The sequence below is a fragment of the Chelonoidis abingdonii genome, chromosome 9, assembly GCF_003597395.2.
Source record: "Chelonoidis abingdonii isolate Lonesome George chromosome 9, CheloAbing_2.0, whole genome shotgun sequence".
NCBI classification, from domain to species: domain Eukaryota; kingdom Metazoa; phylum Chordata; order Testudines; family Testudinidae; genus Chelonoidis; species Chelonoidis abingdonii.
This window is the reverse complement of record NC_133777.1, coordinates 49,370,344-49,390,199: the sequence shown is the minus strand read 5'-3', so window position 1 is coordinate 49,390,199 and position 19,856 is coordinate 49,370,344. Positions and strand designations below refer to the sequence as shown.

General features: G+C 40.1%; 1 protein-coding gene across 2 annotated transcripts in view; it reads right to left on the bottom strand.

Annotated features, from left to right (window-relative positions):
• Positions 1-19,856, bottom strand: part of PEAK1 (pseudopodium enriched atypical kinase 1) — a 235,539-nt gene that overhangs the window by 53,529 nt on the left and 162,154 nt on the right. For both annotated transcript variants that reach the window (XM_075069520.1, XM_032799753.2), the window contains one exon: positions 2,440-5,709. In XM_075069520.1, coding sequence (XP_074925621.1) covers positions 2,440-5,603 — 3,164 coding nt within the window. In that variant the 5' untranslated portion in view covers positions 5,604-5,709. The remainder of the gene's footprint in view (positions 1-2,439; positions 5,710-19,856) is intronic.

Below are 19,856 nucleotides of genomic sequence, written 5' to 3'. Positions count from 1 at the left end.
TTACTGGAAAGACTTTTCTATCCTTGAGGGGGAGGAGGGGAGTTAATTTTGGTTTTCAGAAAAACCCTCTACTGAGATGCCAATTTCATATTTGCCAGCATCTTTTTAACTACTATGTATACAAGAAAAACAAGACCATCACATGGATAAAACACTTGAGGGCCCCATCACAGACTCAAATGCATTCAGTTTCAAATGTTTATTCCTCATTTCAAGAGATGAATATTCTGCACGTGCTGTTCTGGGTTATGAACTGACCTTTCCAGCAATATCATAACCACAACACTGTGCTAAAGGAATTAAAAGTTATCAATCTCTACCACCTTCATAATCCACTATGGGATAAAAAAGAAAAAGTTCAGTTTCTCCTGTTGATATGCCTTCAGGACCCCCCACCAATCTGACATTTTTTAATCCCATCTTACTTTTCAGGTCATCAATGTAATCTCTCAGTGAGCTTTACAGTTGTTGGCATTCTCAGTTAGAAAAGTGTCATGTTCATTGATCTTTATCTTCATATCTTCAACTTTTCTCTAAGCTTGCTGCAGTCCTTAACTGAAGATTTTGAACTTCTTTTTCATTCCACACATTTTAGCCTGAATTAGCATTGACCTTTAGCTAACATATGATGAGTTAATACAAAGCAAGCGTAGCATCACTTGGTAAATCAAATATACTTCCTATTGGTGCAAAACTGCAAGCAGCCAGGCCTGGTTCATAAATACTGTAAAAATAGACAAATCAAAATTCTTGAACCATATTGGCTTTCCTTTCCCCCTCCTTAACACAATCAAAATCAAGTAAAAACAATTACTTTAATACATCAAAATGCATGAAAGGCAATAAAAATAAATTACAGAAAGCCAAATGCCATAGAAAGCTACCAAATTTTATTCTGCCCATAAAACTCCCAATGGTTCATTTTTTTCTTTTTTTAAATATTCTCAGAAAGATCACAATGGAGTTAGTACTTTTTATAAAATAGAATTAATAGCAAATAAAATATAATTACCCTTGGAAAATTCTGAGCTATGATTTCACACTATCACCACAGCTTGGTGGGGAAAAAATAAAGAAAAATTCTTTAAAAGGGGGTGAAAAACAGGAAAGAGAAAGACTAACTATTGCAAACAGTAACAGTACAAACATACTCTAGGCAGGTGTGATACAACAAAGCAACAACACCATCCCTAGGGTAGTTGAAGATGCTTTGATTTCAGCCAGGTGCTATACTGCACACAATATGGTGATACTTCCTAGTATTATAACACCCACTTTATACCCCTAACTTTCATCAGAAACATTGTAACAAAAACTTGAACTTTCCAACTATGAAAAAATATCAGAAAAACAGACAATAAATAAGTCCTCATTGCACCAGTTTTAATAAAGGTGTGATTTTAAACTCATGCAAAAGGGTGAGTTTGACACTCCTATGGGCAGTTTAAAAAGGCTGATTTCACTTTAGGTTACATTGATTAGCAATCAGTTTAAGATAAACTGAAATAAGAGTGTCCACACATAGATTTCTATCATTTTAAATCAGTTTAAAAACTATTTATAAAGTTAAATCAGTGCATTTTTCTTGTATAGACAAAAGTATGGAGAACAAATAGGGTGAGGGAACTTTAGGACCTGACCTTGTTTTTTGGTGAGGGTCAGACATTGCATTGAAAGGAACAAGTCTATGATTTTATAATTTTCTGTCTGGCAGGGTACAACTAAAAGAATAAATAGGTACAAAAGATTTAAAATATCTTTTGACTTAATATACAGGTATCCTGCTTTCACTAAGGCTTGGTCTACACTACCACTTACCTTGAGCGTAGTAAGTTACAGCAACCTAAACACTGGTGTAGACAGCATTATGCCGGTAGGAGGACTTCTCTCACTAACATAGCTACTGCCTCTTGCAGAGGTGGATTTACTATGCTGATGGACACTCCCTCCCATCAGCATAATAAAATACATGCTAATAAAACTTGTGCAATGACATGGACTATCAATATGGGGTGTTACAGCTGGAGACGTGTTTTTTAACTCTGGAAGGGCACATGACAGAGAGAGAGATAGTCAGTACACTTTCTACTTCTCCACTAAATATGTACCCTCCACTACTACACCAGAGTTCTTTAGTCTTCTATAGCATAGAAATATCATGTTAAATCTAAAAATTCAGGGCCATGTGTGTTTGATTCAGTAGAACAAGAGCAACCTATCGAAGACAGTTCAAAATACTGGATGCTGTTCATATGAACAAAGGCGCTAATGAAAAACAACTATCCAGTAAAATGCTAAGACTGTAAAAACATTACACATGCACATATAAAGTCCTATATAAAGCCCCTAAATTATTTCCCATTTCTGAAAAATGTACAGCACATTCTACAACACTGAATGAGTGAGTTAAAAAGACATATGCTATTAGCAGCAGTTTACCTGAGGATCTTCTTGGGAATCTGAGATGGTGAAGAATGACTCTTAATTTTCTGTTCAGAATCCTCTGTCAACATCTCTTCCATTTCTGCTTTGTCCTTTGCCACTGTATCTTCATTTGGAAACTCCACTCCAGCCTTGTTCTGGTCGGTGTTTGGTTCAGCCTGTGCTGGTTCACATCGATACATGAAAACAATGGATGGCTTCTCACTGGAGTCTGTTTTTGACTCACTGAACCAATGGTGGCGTTGAACTGGAGGAGGGGGCAGCATATGTATAACAGTTCCATCAAGACCCACTAGTTTCCCTTTTTCTCTTTCCTTCTCTTTGTCTTCCTCATCATCAGTCTTTCTGCGGCGGAAGAAGCTCTTAAAGGATATCCAGCGCTTGGGTTTTGCATCAGCAGCTCGTCGACCTTCTGAAGGCAGTATTGACTCTGCCTCTGTTGATCTAATGGGACTGGTTGGTTTGCTCCAGTTGCTGAAATGTCTTTGCAACAAATTACTTGCATGATAAGGTGAAGAAGTGGAACGTGGAGGGGGAAATGGAGGTGCTTGCTCTATTTTGGGGCTTGTGGTATTATGGGTCCCTGTTACTGTCTTTGACGAATGGGTGGTAAGTGGCTTTGAAAGTGTATCCTTCTGCATTTTAGTGGTAGTGCTTTCTGTGGCACCGGATACTTCAGTATCATTGATGGGTTGTGCGGTAAAGAGAGATTTGGGTCGTACCAGGCTGCTTTTAGTGGTATCTGCATCAGGTGGTAGGGAATATAATTCTTCCACACTGCAAGATTTGGGTCCTGATTGAGGTGTTTCTGGAGGAGACAGTGGGGGCTGGATAGAAGCCACAATCTGAGAAAGCACCGTGTTTGCATTTTCCCTATTGCTGCTGCCACCAGAAGTCTCCTGTGCTCCTTCCATTTTGGTTGCAGGCTCTTGACTTGTCTTCTGAACTCTTGTTGGGGAGCTGTGGTCAAAACTACGACTTCTTTGTGGTTGTGTCTGAACTTTGCTGAGACAGCTATTGTACTCTTGAACTTTCTGAGCCACAGAACCCAATTTACACTCTGTGCTATTAGTTACCCTCTTGGGTTGGGTAAATTCAGTGGATTTGCTGGGTATATTTTCAGAGATTTTGCTTTCTGTTTCTATTTCTTCATATGTGTGGCTTATTACACTTGTAGTTTTATCTTTGATGGACAGCTCTCCACTGGTCCCTAGAAAACTTTTATAGATGGCTAAATTATCATACGCATTTGGATTGATTACAATAGGAACTTTGATAGCATTCTTTGAACTCCTAGCATATGTAGGTTCATCATGAATGATAATTGGGAAAGGTGGCATGCCAGCATTGTTGTAACTATTAAATTTTATCTCAGACAAATTGGGTGACTTCACTGGGATGGTTTTTGAAGAAATATTTGTGGCTGTAGGTGAAGTAGGAGCAGATTTGTGGCTGCTTTTCCTTGGAGGGACAGAAGGTCCTGAACTATTAGCGATTAATTCCACCTTAGGCATCTTCTGTCGTGGGCTAGTACTAGAGGTCCATACTTCTTGGTATCTAACTGCACTGGATTTTTTTAGATTGGCATTTACTCGCCCAGATGATGCAGTAGTAGATATAATCGATGCACCTGGAGTTCCTGGTGAATTTGGGTTAGATGGTGTACTTTTGGTTTCTGAGCTTTCAGTCTGACCATCCACACACTCACTGGTCATGGCTGCTGACACATCTACTATAGTATAAGGCTTGCACACTGGTTGTTCCATATTTACAACTCTATAAGGTTTGGCTTGATCTTCCATTGGTACCAAGTTTATAATCACTGCTTGACCAGTAACATCTGTAGTACTTTTGCTTTCTTGATTATCACTTTGTACTGCAATCTTGCCATCCTTCTCTTCCAATCTAAGTGCAAGAACTGCCTTGTGAGTCTCTAGAATGTTTGCAGTGTTTCTGGAAGTTTTTGACATGTCTTTCACTTGCTGCTTATCACAAAGACTCTCATAATCTGGTTCAATCAACTTGATCTCCTTAGGGGTACTGGGAGATAACCTTCCATTGCAGAGTTTTTGAGGCGAGCTGCTGATTGTTCCAGAGCGAGACTCTTCAGTTAAAGAAGAATCAGGAGATGTGGAATCAGATGATACCATACTCTGCATGCTTTCTTGCCCATAAAGGATCACAGTTTCTTCTCCATAACCATTTAAAATTTCATCATAGGTATCATCATAGTCTACAGCACAGATCCTCTGGAGAGACTTGTTCCTTAAAGGCACAGTGTTCCATTTTTTGTCAATACAAAACCGGACAGGAGACAGGGTGTTAGCTCTAAAGTTAGCAAAGCGAGGTTGGCCCCGCATGCGAATTTCCATTGCTAGCAGCTCTTCATCACTTTCATCCCAACTCTCATGCTCTTCCTGCATGCTGCCAAAAAACATATCATCCTCACTCTCATCTCCACTGGAGAATTCTGGGTAACAGAAACGCCCACCTTCATTACTTATCACTTCAGTGCTTCCACTCAGAATAACATGCTTACTATGTGAATCCTTCATTCCACCCATCATGCAGCTTGGAGGGATCTGTCTTTCTAATGATCTTTTATAGCAATTATTTATTCTTCCCAAAAACGTTTCCCTTGAGTTCATTTCATTTCCTGTTAGCTGAGATGTGGTATCCAAACCTGCAATTTCCTTCAACACTTCTGTCAGTCCATTATTATTATTGTTTGGTATCTTACCTGCACTATCATTGTTGCCATAAGGCCCATGAACATGGCTATAACCTTCAATTTCATCTTCATTATTATTGTTCAGTGGCTTTTTGTTTAAAACAGTCTTGTTTCGGTTCCACCCTACAATTACTGGCTTGTTCTCACAATGATCAGGTGTGCTGATCTCACCACTGACACTCTGCCCATCTACCACCATCATGGTGGGTTTCACAGCTATAGTGGGTTTCTTTGCTACAGGGGGTCGGAAATTTCCTGTACTTCTACCACGGTGGTTGTTGCTGTGGTTTGCATTGGTTTTCAGATTGCCATGTGAGAGGGAAGTCTTTTCAGAGGCTGGGGGCAATTGGTGCAAGCTTTTGGGTTTGAAGCAGTTTTTACATTCACCAGGTTTCCAGACGTGTTCAGTAAAGGTATTGCAAGCAGACATTTTCCCAGAGCTTTGCACCTGATGCTCCGCTGTTCAGTGCATGGTAAGAACTTCATCCATTCACTCTGCTCATTTATTCTGGCTACGCTTTCAAATAGTGATCATTCTAAAAAATAAAAGAAAACAAAAGATAAGAAAGGGGAAAAATAACAACATTCAGTGACAAGTGAATGACTGTGTTTATACTCATATTCTGACTGTTTCTCCTTTTACAAACACTTACCCCTGGGGGAATAATGTGCTGCTGCGCAAAGCAGAATTTACAGAGAATTAATGTTCTGCACAAGAATTTCATTTGTTCCTGCAGAATTGGTGCTGCACAGCTGCTAGCTGCCACTAGGGGCTACTGGTCCTGGCAGAGCCTGGCTCCCCAGCATGCAAACAGAGGACATTGTTGGAGGGGTGTGGACGGGGAACTGGAGGGTTCCCGGCAACTGTGGTTCCCTGCATACCCTGAAGGAAGGAGGTGGCATGTGGGTCACAGCGAGCAGACCGCCCAGCCCAGCAGAGATGGAGGCCCTGTGCAGGGTCAGCCCTGCACCGCCCAATACTGAAATCACCACAGGAAACTCCATACAAGCCCAGTCTGACCAACATCAGGCTGTTTCTCCCTATGGATCCCCAGGCTCTGGGAGGAGAGACTGCAGGTGTCTGGGATGGGCGGTGCCGCGTGGCTGTGTTCTGGGGGTTTGTGTGGAGATGCCTGGCCCGGCAGCTGGGCTCTGGAGAAGATGGGGTACAGGTGTCTGGGCTAGGGGGTGCAGCCCCCTCTACGACCGCCCCCCAAATACTCTTTCCTAGTACACACAGACCGCCTCCAGCACTCCCCAACTGTACCCCCCTCCCAACTCCCCATCCCCCTGACATTGTCCTCTATTTGGGAGCCTCTATATGGTAATCCTATGGGGGCAGGACAAAAACAAAACCCCAAGAATCAACGAAAGACCGGAGTGGCAGAGTCTTTCCCCCAAGATGTGCCCAGCTGGCATGTGACACACCCAGACTGAGGTGCCCAACAAAAACAGAACAGAGAAACAGAAACTGGGTTGTCATACAGGTTCCTTTAACGTTCTGCTCCTGGGGGAATCTATTTTGTTGTCCGTACTGTTACAGACATTTTTTTCTGACAGGTATTTTGAAATAAGTTACCAAAATAATTGAAACTGGCACAATTAGATTGTAATATTTTCACAAATAAAATATACAGAATTTTAAAATATTGTGCACAGAATTTTTGTGTAGCACAGAATTCCCCCAGGAGTAAACACTCTTAGCAATGATTTAAAAGAACCAAGTAGTCTCTATATGACAACTTATGGCTCTTTATTGACTTCTCTAAAACCAAATATCTGAAATACGAAACAATTACGTATAGATAGGCCCCTACCAAATTCACAGCCATGAAAGATGCATCACAGACTGTGAAATCTGGTCTTTTGTGTGCTTTTATCCTATACTACACAGATTCATAGATTCATAGACTCTAGGACTGGAAGGGACCTTGAGAGGTCATCGAGTCCAGTCCCCTGCCCTCATGGCAGGACCAAATACTGTCTAGACCATCCCTGATAGACATTTATCTAATCTACCCTTAAATATCTCCAGAGATGGAGATTCCACAACCTCCCTAGGCAATTTATTCCAGTATTTAGACTACCCTGACAGTTAGGAACTTTTTCCTAATGTCCAACCTAAATCTCCCTTGCTGCAGTTTAAGCCCATTGCTTCTTGTTCTATCATTAGAGGCTAAGGTGAACAAGTTTTCTCCCTCCTCCTGATGACACCGTTTTAGATACCTGAAAACTGCTATCATGTCCCCTCTCAGTCTTCTCTTTTCCAAACTAAATAAACCCAATTCTTTCGGCCTTCCTTCATAGGTCATGTTCTCAAGACCTTTAATCATTCTTGTTGCTCTTCTCTGGACACTCTCCAATTTCTCCACATCTTTCTTGATTTCACAGAGGAGACCAGCATTTCTCATATTGGGGGTCCTGATCCAAAAAGGAGTTGCGGGGGGGTCACAAAGTTATTTTAGGGGGGTTGCATAATTGCCATCCTTACTTCTGCACTGCCTTCAGAGCTGGGTGGCCGGAAAGTGGTGGCTGTTGGCCAGGTGCCCATTTCTGAAGGCCACACCCTGACAGCAGCAGCGTGGAAGTAAAGGTGGCAATACCACAACATGCCATCCTTACTTCTGTGCTGCTGCTGGCGGTGGCTTTGCCTTCAGAGCTGGGCTCCTGCCCAGCAGCCACCGCTCTCCAGCTCTAAAGGCAATGCCACTGCCAGCAGCAGTGCAGAAGTAAAGGTAGCAGTAGCACAATCCCTCCTACGATAACCTTGCAACCCTCTCTCATAACTCCTTTTTGGGTCAGGTCACTTACAATTACAACACAATGAAAATTCAGATTTAAATAGCTGAAATCATGAAATTTATTATTTTAAAAATTCGATGACCATGAAATTGACCAAAATAGAGCCTGAATTTGGTAGGGCCCTAGATATAGAACTGGTGGGCCGCAAGACAGTGTTTACATTGATCATCGATAGGCACAGCCGCCCGCATCTCCCAGTGGCCACGGTTCGCTGTTCCCAGCCAATGGGAACTGCGGGAAGTGGCAGCCAGCATGTCCCTGAAAAGTGACAATGATTAGGAATATATAGTGTTAAATTCCTACTAAATTTAGTGCTATTGATTTTCAGTTCTGCCTGATGAATTGGAAGCCGAGAAAGATGGGACCTAAAACTAAAAAATAAAGGCATGTCGCCACAGAAATGTCCTTCAAAATATCAGACAGGATAGGGATGGTGAAAGAATATGTTTAGTTTTCTCAAATGTGATTTAAAGCATTTGATTTAGGTTCAAAGGTGAACGTTCTCTTGTTTGACTGAGAAAACCTGCCCAAACAATTCAATTTAATTCATAGTTATCTGAAAAAAAGCCTTTCAGTCATGTCTCCATCAAGGTCAAATTATTACTGGGCAGATACTTTAGCCAAAGAGAAAATGGTTACTCAAAAAAGAGAGCTGTATAAAAGACATTGGTCCATTATATGCAGAAAGTCACACGCTTCAGTTTCTCCATGGCATTACCTTTAGTCAACTTAGAACAGAAACAATAAAACTATCTTAAACCATTTGCATGATGCAAGGCAATGCTTCTTTTAGTCACAGGTTTGTTTCACTTATATTCTTCCTACCAAATCTGCAATACAAGTAGAAATTTCCCTCAGCTTACTGGAAAACTATTTGAGAATGAGTTTGATCAGTTCCTGAAATAACTAACCCCATGTCAAAAACCAAATATGAACCCACTAAATGTGAGCCTTCAGAATATGTAGGATTTGAATCTTTTATGAATTGATGTCTCACCAGTTTAAAGCCACCGGGCCAAATTCATCCCAATGTAACTTCAGAGAATCATTTTTAATGTAAAAATACAAGAAACAAGAGGTAATTATTTCTATTTTGTTAGACCATTTGAATGATCAATATACATTTTTGATCACAGAAATAAACGCAAGCTGTGTAAATAAACCTACCTAGTAAATACAGCTCTTAACCTGATTTAGTGGATGGCATGTTATCAACAGGATTGCTACGCTGTAATTCACCAAAAACACAATTGGCTTTCATCACAATATGGCATACAATAGAAGCTATTAATAAAATTGGGCATTTGTATAAATGTCAATTTTCTCAAGTACAGTATAGCAAGGTGCCTTATTATTCACGCAATGATATAGGAGAGCTACATAAGAAGAACCCCTGTTCAAACACCAGATGGGGCTGCAGTCTAGCACTAGAACAGTTTCATCAAGCACATTCATGGTAAGTTCTCATATTTCATACATTGACTAATGATATAGAGACACAAAGATTTTTCCCTTGAAGACAATGCCCCAAACCTTTCTCTATATGATCTAACAGATATTAGCTTTGCCAGACACTGATCTATTCAAATGTTAAGCCTTTGGGTTTATAGCACTGGGGGACTTTTCCTTCTTTGTTGAACTCTTTGAAACAACTATGCTAGCCCAACTCCAAACAACCTCATCATATACTCTTATTATAAAGTTACATTCAAGAAATGAGTCTTTTGAAATATTTAAGAGAAAGAAGAGAAGTGCTAGAATCTCTCAGTCTGGTGATCTCCCTGCTTTCATGTATCCACTATGTAAAAGTGGGGAAAAAAAGATGCTGTTCTGAGTCCAAACAAAATGTTTTCTTAGTTAATACATTTCTATTCCATAAAATCTCTGAGCAAATAATTAAAACAAAAGAGTAAGTGTGAATGTGGTTTTTAAGGTTTAGCTGGTTTATACTACTTCTCTGAGAGATAGACAGGACACACTTGCTTTGAAATTCTATCACAAAAAGGACAGTTTTATGGATCAGTCCTCTTCAGTTCAAAGATTTTCTGCTAAAAAGATTGTGGAAAAAATGATGGAGACTAGCATATTTCATAACTTTGGGTTATTACAATGTTTTCATGTTCCATTACTGATTTTATTTACCCCCTCTTGTCCACAGACGCTGAAAGTGATCAACTTTTTTCCTCCTCCAAATTAGAGTTACATACTGAAAAATGAATCTGAATGTTAGATGTAAGAAATTCGCAGAAGCCAGGGAACTTCATATTCACAAAGCACTGCTCAAGTTAAAATATTAAAATGATATAGTCAAAGCTGTACACAAACTTACGCTTGCATATCCCAAAGGCACCAGTATAGAAATCAAGCTCACATTAGGCATACACTAGCCATTAACGTTAGCCATTAATAATTTAGAACATTAACACTTAATATAAATGGTTTACACACAGCCTCACGACATGACATAGTTTTCTGATATAGCCTGCGAAGTGGGCAAGAGTCATTCAGTTAATAGTTCATAAACTACAGACTGGTTTCCAGACAGTCACGGATTGGTTTTAGACAGTCACAGGATGTTCGATTTATGAGCACTCCACGTAACATCCTCTGAAATCATCTGCAGCTGTGAGAAGGGAACTCTGCACCTTCAAACCATAGAAAATTGTGTTGTTTGCAGACTGGAAAAAGTAAAGGAATTCAAATATCTATCGCTTTCTTATTTTAATACCAAAGGCACTTTGCAATATTAAGAGCTAAATTTATAGCAAACCTGAAGTTTAAAAATCAGTGTTTGAACTCTATAAAGATAGAAAAAAGTCTATTCCTTTCTTCACTGGTATATAACTCAAAAACGTTTTGACATATTTTGCTGAACGTCCTTCTCCCCTTCCCAGCCCTTAAAATGACAATGGCTGAACTCTTTCAACTTTAACTATAGGTTTGCTGCTGTGCTGTCCTCACGTTCTGAATGTTGTTCTGGTACCTGTTACCAGCATGAGCTTTCATTTGATAGCGTCCAGCAGAGTCCACTGAAGCTAATGGAAACACATATACAAAGTACATCATGTTAAAAAAAGGAATAATTTAAAATTTCACTTAATTGAGATAATCGAACATCATTCGCTTTTGACTCCATTTTGCTCTACTATTCAAGAGAAAAGTGCTCAGGAAACTGACACACCCCTGCCCTGATAATCTTATTCTTCTTCAGATATCAAAAGAACATATTCGGTCTCTCCCTCTATAGTTTAGATGCCACCACTCAACAAGCTACCTAGCCATTGAAGCACATGAGAAAAATTCTGTGGAAATTCCTATCCCTAAGGGATCACTATAATGAATGATAAGAGGGCTAATTAAAACCTGAACAGACACATTCACTATAATCAGAAATTGGGCTTCTCAAGTAAAAGATAATACTTAAAGCTGATATGTTATTCATCCATAGACCTCAAAGCACTTAAGAAATGTGAGCAAGCTTTACCATCCACATTTTACACATGGGGAAACTAAGGCTCAATGAAATTAAATAACTTAAAATTCACACAGCAAGTCAATGGAAGAGCCCGGAATAGAATCCACGTCTCACCTCATAATTTAGTGCTCTAGCCACTGGAACATACTTCCTCATTCACCAGATGGATGAACCAGTAAAACAACAGTTTGACAACACTACAGACCAAATTCAATCCTCTACAAAGGTGTACTGCTTTACTGAGTTCAACAGATATGCAACTGTTTACCTCTGGGCTGAATTTGGTCCACTATGCTGAAATCAAGCTCATGAAAAAATGTAACAAACTATTCCACTTATCAGTGCAGTATGGTGCAAGATGACAGATTCAAGACCTCTGTATAAGGATGAAGAGATGATCTGTTGAGACATTTTGATGTCAGGTGCTTGAACATTGCATTGAAATGCAGAGGTATTTTTATGGCTCTTATTTATTGACCTCTTCTCAATTGCATGCCTAAAGATAGTAATACATGCATTTCAGGCATTTTTCTTCTCTTTTCACAATGTATTTCAGGCTTTTTCCCTTTGTTCTAAATAATTTCAGGTCAGCAGTGCTCCCTTAGATGAATGCTGGCTGAATCACAATGATGGCCTCCTCCACTAAAACTTTATACCAACATAATTCAGTTAAAAAGAACATAATTGGTGTGCACCATTCCCTACAATTTCAACATTTAAAAATGAATAGTCTTAGTAAGTAGTAGATGGTGACATGTACTAATTAGTCAGGCCTGCTCACTGAATATGTTAAAATGAATGCACCTATTAGACGTGTTTTCAATGCTCTATGCTGCAAAAAAATTCTCTTAAATGAGTGTCTGTTACATTTATTGGCAATATGGACAAGTATGTGTTTCAATCATTTGCCATTGCAATACCATCACTTTTGATTATTAGGTACTTCATATCAAAGTACAGTTTTATTTTTGTGTTTCCTCTTTTGGGGAAAGGATGTTTACCTTCAGCATATCCATTTGTGGGGAGAATTTCACCATTCTTAGAGTATGACTACACTTGAAACTTCAAAGCGCTTTGATGTGTGAGTGTGGTCGCAGCGCCAGCGCTGGGAGAGAGTTCTCCCAGCGCTGCATGTAAACCACATCCTCTACGGGTGTAGCTTGCAGCGCTGGGAGCCGCGCTCCCAGTGCTGCGGCACTGATTACACTGAGGCTTTACAGCGCTGTAAAGCGCCAGTGTAGCCAAGCCCTTAGTTTTCAGACAGAGCTGCAGCCACCAAGATTCTCTTCTGACAGTTATTTAGCTAGTAATCAACACAAGCCTCTGTAGTAATCAACATATTGTTCTCTTACCACCCTCCAACCACCAGAGAACTCTGCCTTTGCAGCACTTTCAGCCCATGGAAATGTGCAATAGAAATCCAACTTAGGTTTACTGGATGGGAGTTCATAACACTACCACAAAACCACTAGGCCTTGCCTGTGCAGTTTTCTTTGTGAGGCACAGATTAGAGTAATCTGGGGGTGCACAGGTCATCATAAAAAGTATCAGTTAAAAAAACAAACAAAAAACAAAGAAAATTCACACAATCTATTTTGATGTCTGACCTTCTCCAGCCCTTTCTTTTAATTTTTAGATTATGATGAATAACTTTGGAAATCCCCCAACTCCATACATACCTTTCTATTATTTGGGAGCATCATCTGAAACTGCTCCATCCCCCACTCAGAGGCGTAACTTTCACTGACTCATATAGGCAGCTGAAATATGAGCAGGTCTAGCACTGATAACTGTGAAACCAAACAGATGTGGCACGTGCCTATTATGGCATGGGGGAGAGAAAGGGCAGTCTAACTCCTCCCTCTCAAATAAACTGCCAAGTTTAGCTCCTTTGTACAACTCCAAAGTGAAGCTAATTGCAAAATTTGTTGTGTTTAGAGACTACAGCAGAGGTAATACAATTTTATTGCCAGAGAAGACATGGTCCTAAGTTAAGGTATGCAGAGACACACACACTTTATATATATACACAGCACCCAGAAGTACAACGTATTGAGCAATCATGCAGGTTTCATCAATGAGGTGTGAAACACGCATAAATATGTATGATGTTGGTAGTGTTACAGCAGAGCTTTGGATATAATAATAAAGGCTTAATATTTATATAGTGTATCCATACATTTTACATCATTTTACAAAGATGGGTAAGCATTATTAAGCACATTTTACAGAGGGGAAAACTGAGGCACAGACCTTAAATGACTTGCTCAAGGTTACGTGTCAAGTCACTGGCAGAGCCAGAAATCAAACCCAGCTTTCCTGACTCCTAATCTGATGTCATATACACTGGATTACATCGCTTATTTTGTGAATAGTATGCCTGAAATGAATAAGAAACTGAATAGTAATGGTATTCATATAAGCTTACAAGTGACCACAATTTTACTCTTAAGATGTACCGTCCGGAAGTAGCTATTGGTATGCACTTACTATAAACATGCTCATATTTTTCTAAACATGTAATCAGAGGGTTAATATTTTGGGAGCTTTTTGGGGGGGGGTTGGTTTTGGGGTGTGCTTGGGGAGGCCTCTCTCTCAAGATAGGTATTTATCAAATGCCCAATCACCATTGTATATAGCAGGGGTAGGCGACCTGCGCACGCAAGCTGATTTGTAGTGGCACTCACACTGCCCGGGTCCTGGCCATTGGTCCGGGGGAGGGGGGGAGCTCTGCATTTTAATTTACTTTTAAAGGAAGCTTCTTAAACACTTTATAAACTTTGTTTACTTTACATACAACAATAGTTTAGCTATATATTATAGACTTACAGAAAGAGACCTTCTAAAAAGGTTAAAATGTATTACTGGCATGCGAAACCTTAACTTAGAGTGAATAAATGAAGACTTGGCCACCAGTTCTGAAAGGTTGCCAACCCCTGGTATATAGGCTTTACAGTTAATATGGTTCTTGGCTACCTTTAAGATCTACAAATGGGAAGCACTGTAAGCGATCATTTTGTCTATCAGCCAGAATTCCCCAGTGCTGAGAACTACACAAAAGACAACAAAATGAACGTTTTACAGAACATCAGAGAACCATAAACCTTACATGACTGATGGGAAGGCAATTATTTATAACTGACTAAAGAATTGTAAGACTTGCTTTAGAATCACTCTTCAGACAGTAACCTAGTGCCAAAACACAAATTACACAACTGATTAGACCCCTCTGTGCTGTCCATCTCATCATAAGGGATATAGGGTAACAAGATCTTTAATTAATATACTGTAGGTATAGTTACTTGTAAAGTTTCTCCAAGATGGCATGAAACAATCAGGAAGACAACTGTAAACACTTTTTCTGTTTTTAACTTTCACTGCTACACTAACATTAAAAGTTGAAATACAGAGCTATTCTAAATTAAATTACAATTTCATAATACCAAGTAGATTAAGGAATCTCTTAAATGTGTTTTCCCCATTCTAGACTGCATAAGAAAATGTGCCATAAGAATGATCACACTACTGATTCATCTAGCTCGAATACCCTGCCCCTGGGTAGACAATACACAGTGCTTCAGAGGAAAAGAGGGATACTTCCCTCTCAATTCATCTAAGCCAAATGGACAACTTTGCATATGGGAAGGGGGAAGAAATGCCTACAGTGCCTACACAAGTAATTATATTACACCCTGATTAATCAAATTTGGGACACAACACCCATTAATAATGGTAAATTTTAGCTACTGGTTTTGAAGCACAATACACCAGGTAGATGATTTATCTCAATATTAATTAATTATTGTATGTTCCAGTACAACAAAAAGAAAAGATTCTTTACTGGGAGAAAGCCCACTTAATAGCATATTTTATTTTGGAAGGATATTGCACAGCTATCAATATGCCTGAAACACAGAAAAATCTGGAATTGTTCAAACACTGCTGCAGAGTAAATTTTTTTAGCATATTTCTTTTTACTTGTGCAAAAATTTATTTTCATTATTTATTAAAAAAGAAAAGATCTTTTCTGGGTGGCCTCGGGTGTTCTGTGGCAGTGAAATCCACTGTCAATAAGATGAACTAAGCTTATAAATAACTTGGTTTATCTTGCTTCCTAAAATGGGGTATGTTCTGTGTGTCCTGCTGGAGAGTGAGTTTATGGTAACCTCATCATTCTTTCTACTAATCTGTAAGGATAAGAGATATGTGAAATCATGTACCCAGATTCAATGCATTTGAGTTTAGTCATAACTCATTTAGAATTAATTGGAGTTGTAGGAGTCAAGCCCCTCATGCGCTGAACTAAGAATATACCAGTAAGACTCTCTTTGGACCAATTCAGTTATCTTTGATTAACATCTATTGGGAACACAATAGTACATTTAGGATTCAATTTTCAGGACCCTACACTCAGCTGTGAGAGTACATTGAAAATGACTGGGAAGAATTAACTTTACAATAGGGTGCAACATCTGCAGAATGTGGGTATGCACAATAAACTATAATGAAAGACCTGAAAAACACTGACACTACTGTTGCTGTGATAAAAGCTGGCAAGGTGTTTGTGGTTACACCTCTGCTGATCATGCAGCTTGAAAATGAAAACAGTGAATTTTATTACTATCCTACTGAATCAATTATTTCATTTCAATGTATTTCAAGTAATTGTCATTTGCTTCCCTAAACTACTACAACCTCTGGCTTTTCCAATTTTCACATGACACTCCATAGCGCTATCCAACATGATGCCACCAAAAATCATAGTGCTCATCTTCTGCTTAAATAAAATAAGCAAAATGCAATGACACACAATATTCAAAATGAAAATGAGGAAAGCAACGAAGGAATTTGAAGAACAATTATCCAAGGACATAAAAACAAACAACAAGAAATTCTCTTAAGTATATCAGAAGCAGGAAGCTTGCAAGAGAACAGTAGGTCTGCTGGACTTCTGGACACTGTAGACAAGTCAAACAATTTCTTACATCAATTTGACCATAGAAGATGTTGGGGAGAAACCTACTCCAGACCCGATCTTTTCAGGTACAGTAACTCCTCACTTTGAGTTGTCCTGGTTAACGTTGTTTTGTTGCTGATCAGTTAGAGAACATGTTCGTTTAAAGTCGTGCAATGCTCCCTTATAACACTGTTTGGCAGCCGCCTGCTTTCTCCACTGCTTGCAGAAAGAGCAGCTCATTGGAGCTAGTGGGGGGGGGGGGCGGGCAGGCTTGGTAGCTGGGTGGAACGGCAGCCCCCCTATCAGCTCCCCTAAGTTCCCTGTGCAGCAGCCGCCCAGCAGGCTATCAATTGCAGGGCAGTTCAGCTGTCCGTCCCCCCAGTGCCCTGGGCTGCTCCTGCCCACTGCCTTGGAGCTGCTCCCAGGAGCCTCTTGCTTACTGTGCGGGGTGGGAGGGGGAAGAGGGGAGCTAAAGTCAGAGTGTCCCCCTCCTTTTCTCTCCTACCCCCCATCTCCACAGAGTGGGAGGCAGAGGACATGACAGGGCTCAGGACCTTGCTGGCAGCAGCTGTTGTCTCAACTTGCTGATCTGCTTAAAAAGGCAGTGTACTTAGAGTGGGATCAGTGTACTTAAAGGGGCAATGCGCATCTCTTATTCACACACAAGCAGTAGCGTAGCTAGTGGGGAGCGGCCGCTCTCCTGAGCACTCACTCGGTGCTTCCCAGCACGTCCGGTTCTTCGGGCTCCGGTGCCTGCATCTTGCGGCGGCGGCTCCTGCTCCTCCCAGTAAGGCATTCCCTGGGAAATATCCCACCCTCTGACTCGACCACCTCAACCAAGCTTCACAATCATCAATGCTGTCTACAGTATTAAATTGTTTGTTTAAAATTATACTGTGTATTTAATATATATAGATATAGATATAGAGAGGGAGAGTGTGTGTGTGTCTCTTTTGTCTGGCAAAAAAAATTTCCCTGGAACCTAACCCCTCCCATTTACACTGTCTTGTGGAGAAATTGGATTTGCTTAACACTAAATCACTTAAAGTAGCATTTTTCAGGAACATACCTACAACATTAAGCAAGGAGTTATAGTAACAATAAGACATTGTCAGCCACTGAAAAAAAGAGGAAATACTAAAATAACTGATAAAGTAGGATTGAATAGCATTCATCCAGGAATTCTAAAGGAATTTAAGAACTAAGTGGTTGAAACAATAATAAAAATATGTGATCTCATTAAAATCAATGACAATCCTGGAAGACTAGAAGGTAGCAAATACTGTATTTATCTTTATTAAAAGTGCTGTGGTGATCCTGGGAATTGCAGACCAGTGAGCCTTAATTCAATACCAGGAAAACTGGTTGAAACAATAGTTAGAGAGAGCTATAAAACACCTAGATAAACATGATATAACAGGGATAAAATACAATAGCTTCCATAAAGGAAAATTGTGCCTCTACAGTCTACTAGACCTCTTTGACCCAGGCAACAAAATAGAGAAACAATTTATATTTATCTAAATTTTCAGAAAGCGTTTAACAAAGTCCCTCCCAAAAGACTAATCATGGTGTGCCTCACAGACTAGGACCTATGTTATTTAAAGTATTCATTCATGATTTCAAATAGGGAATGAAGAGTGAGGTGATAATATTTGCAGATGATACAAAACTGCTGTGGTTATTCTAGACTTGAGAAAACTATATAAACTCCAAAGGAATCAAGCAAAGCTAGGTGAACAAAGATCATGATGTTAGATGAAATATATGATGGCTAAAAACACATTGGAAGGAATAATTTGAAATACTTATACATATTGCTGGATTCTAAATTAAGTATAACCACTCAGGGAATAGGCTGAGGTGTCACTGCAGATAGCACAATGAAAATATCTGTACAATGAAGAGCACACAAAAGTTAGGATGCACAATGAATGGGATAACAAATGATACTGATTTTAACATTATATAAATCAGTGGAATAGGCTCTTTTTTAACATTGTGTTCAGTTCTAGTTATCACAAGAAGAAATAGAGAGGGTCCAGATAAAAGCATCAAAATATTTACAAGCATGAAAAGTCTTTTATATTAAGTGAAATTCAAAAGATTAGGATTGTTAGCTTAGAGATGAGACAAATGAAAGAAGACAGAGATACATACAATTGTTAATGGAATACAGAAGGTAAACCAGGCATTCCTGTTTATCTTCTCATAAAACAAGAACAAAGGGAATGCAATGAACTTGAAAGGCAACACATTTAAAACAGTTACAAGGAAATTATGCATTGTGTATAAAGTTATTAATTGACACAAGACAGCACTGAGTCCAAGAGCTTAGCGAGATTCAGAAAAGGATTTAGACATTTATACAGATAATGAGAAAAGACGGTTACTCACCTTTGTAACTGTTGTTCTTCGAGATGTGTTGCTCATATCCATTCCAGTTAGGTGTGCGTACGCTGTGTGCACGTTCGTCGGAAGATTTTTACCCTAGCAACACTCGGTGGGTTGGCTGGGCGCCCCTGGAGTGGTGCAGCTATGGCGCCGGATATATACCCGTGCCCACCCAACCGCCCTTCAGTTCCTTCTTGCCGGCTACTCCGACAGTGGGGAAGGAGGGTGGGTTTGGAATGGATATGAGCAACACATCTTGAAGAACAACAGTTACAAAGGTGAGTAACCGTCTTTTCTTCTTTGAGTGCTTGCTCATATCCATTCCAGTTAGGTGATTCCCAAGCCTTACCTAGGCGGTGGGTCGGAGTTAGATGTGGCAAAATGCAAAACTGCTGAGCCAAAGGCTGCATCATCTCTTGACTTTGAACCAGAGCATAATGCGAAGCAAGGTGTGGACTGAGGACCAGGTCGCTGCGCAACATATTCTCCTGGATAGTACACGAGCCAGGAAGGCGACAGATGAAGCCTGAGCCCTGGTAGACTGCGCGGTGAGTGGCTTGGGAAAATATGAGCCAAATCATAACAAGTGCGGATGTATGTCGTCATCCAAGATGAGATCCTCTGAGAGGAAAGGTAGGCCTTTCATTCGGTCTGCTACCACGACAAAGAGCTGGGGCATTTACAAAACGGTTTTGACAGCTCAATATAAAATGCGAGCGCTCTATAGATGTCCAGGGAGTGCAACTGTTGCTTCCATCGCGTTGAGTGTGGCTTCGAGAAGACCGGGAAAAGATGTCCTGTTACATGAAAGGCCAAAACCACCTTAAGGAGGAAAGCCGGGTGTGGTCGCACTGCACCTTGTCTTTGTGGAACACAGTGTACGGCGGATTCATTGTAAGAGCCCAAAGCTCGAGAGACTCATCTGGCCGATGTAATGGCTACGAAGAAAGCTGTCTCCCAAGAAGGTATAGTAAGCAGCAGGTGCTAAACGGCTCGAATGGGGAAGATATAAGTCGGTTAAAACCAGGTTGAGGTCCCAGGTTGGGGCTGGGTGG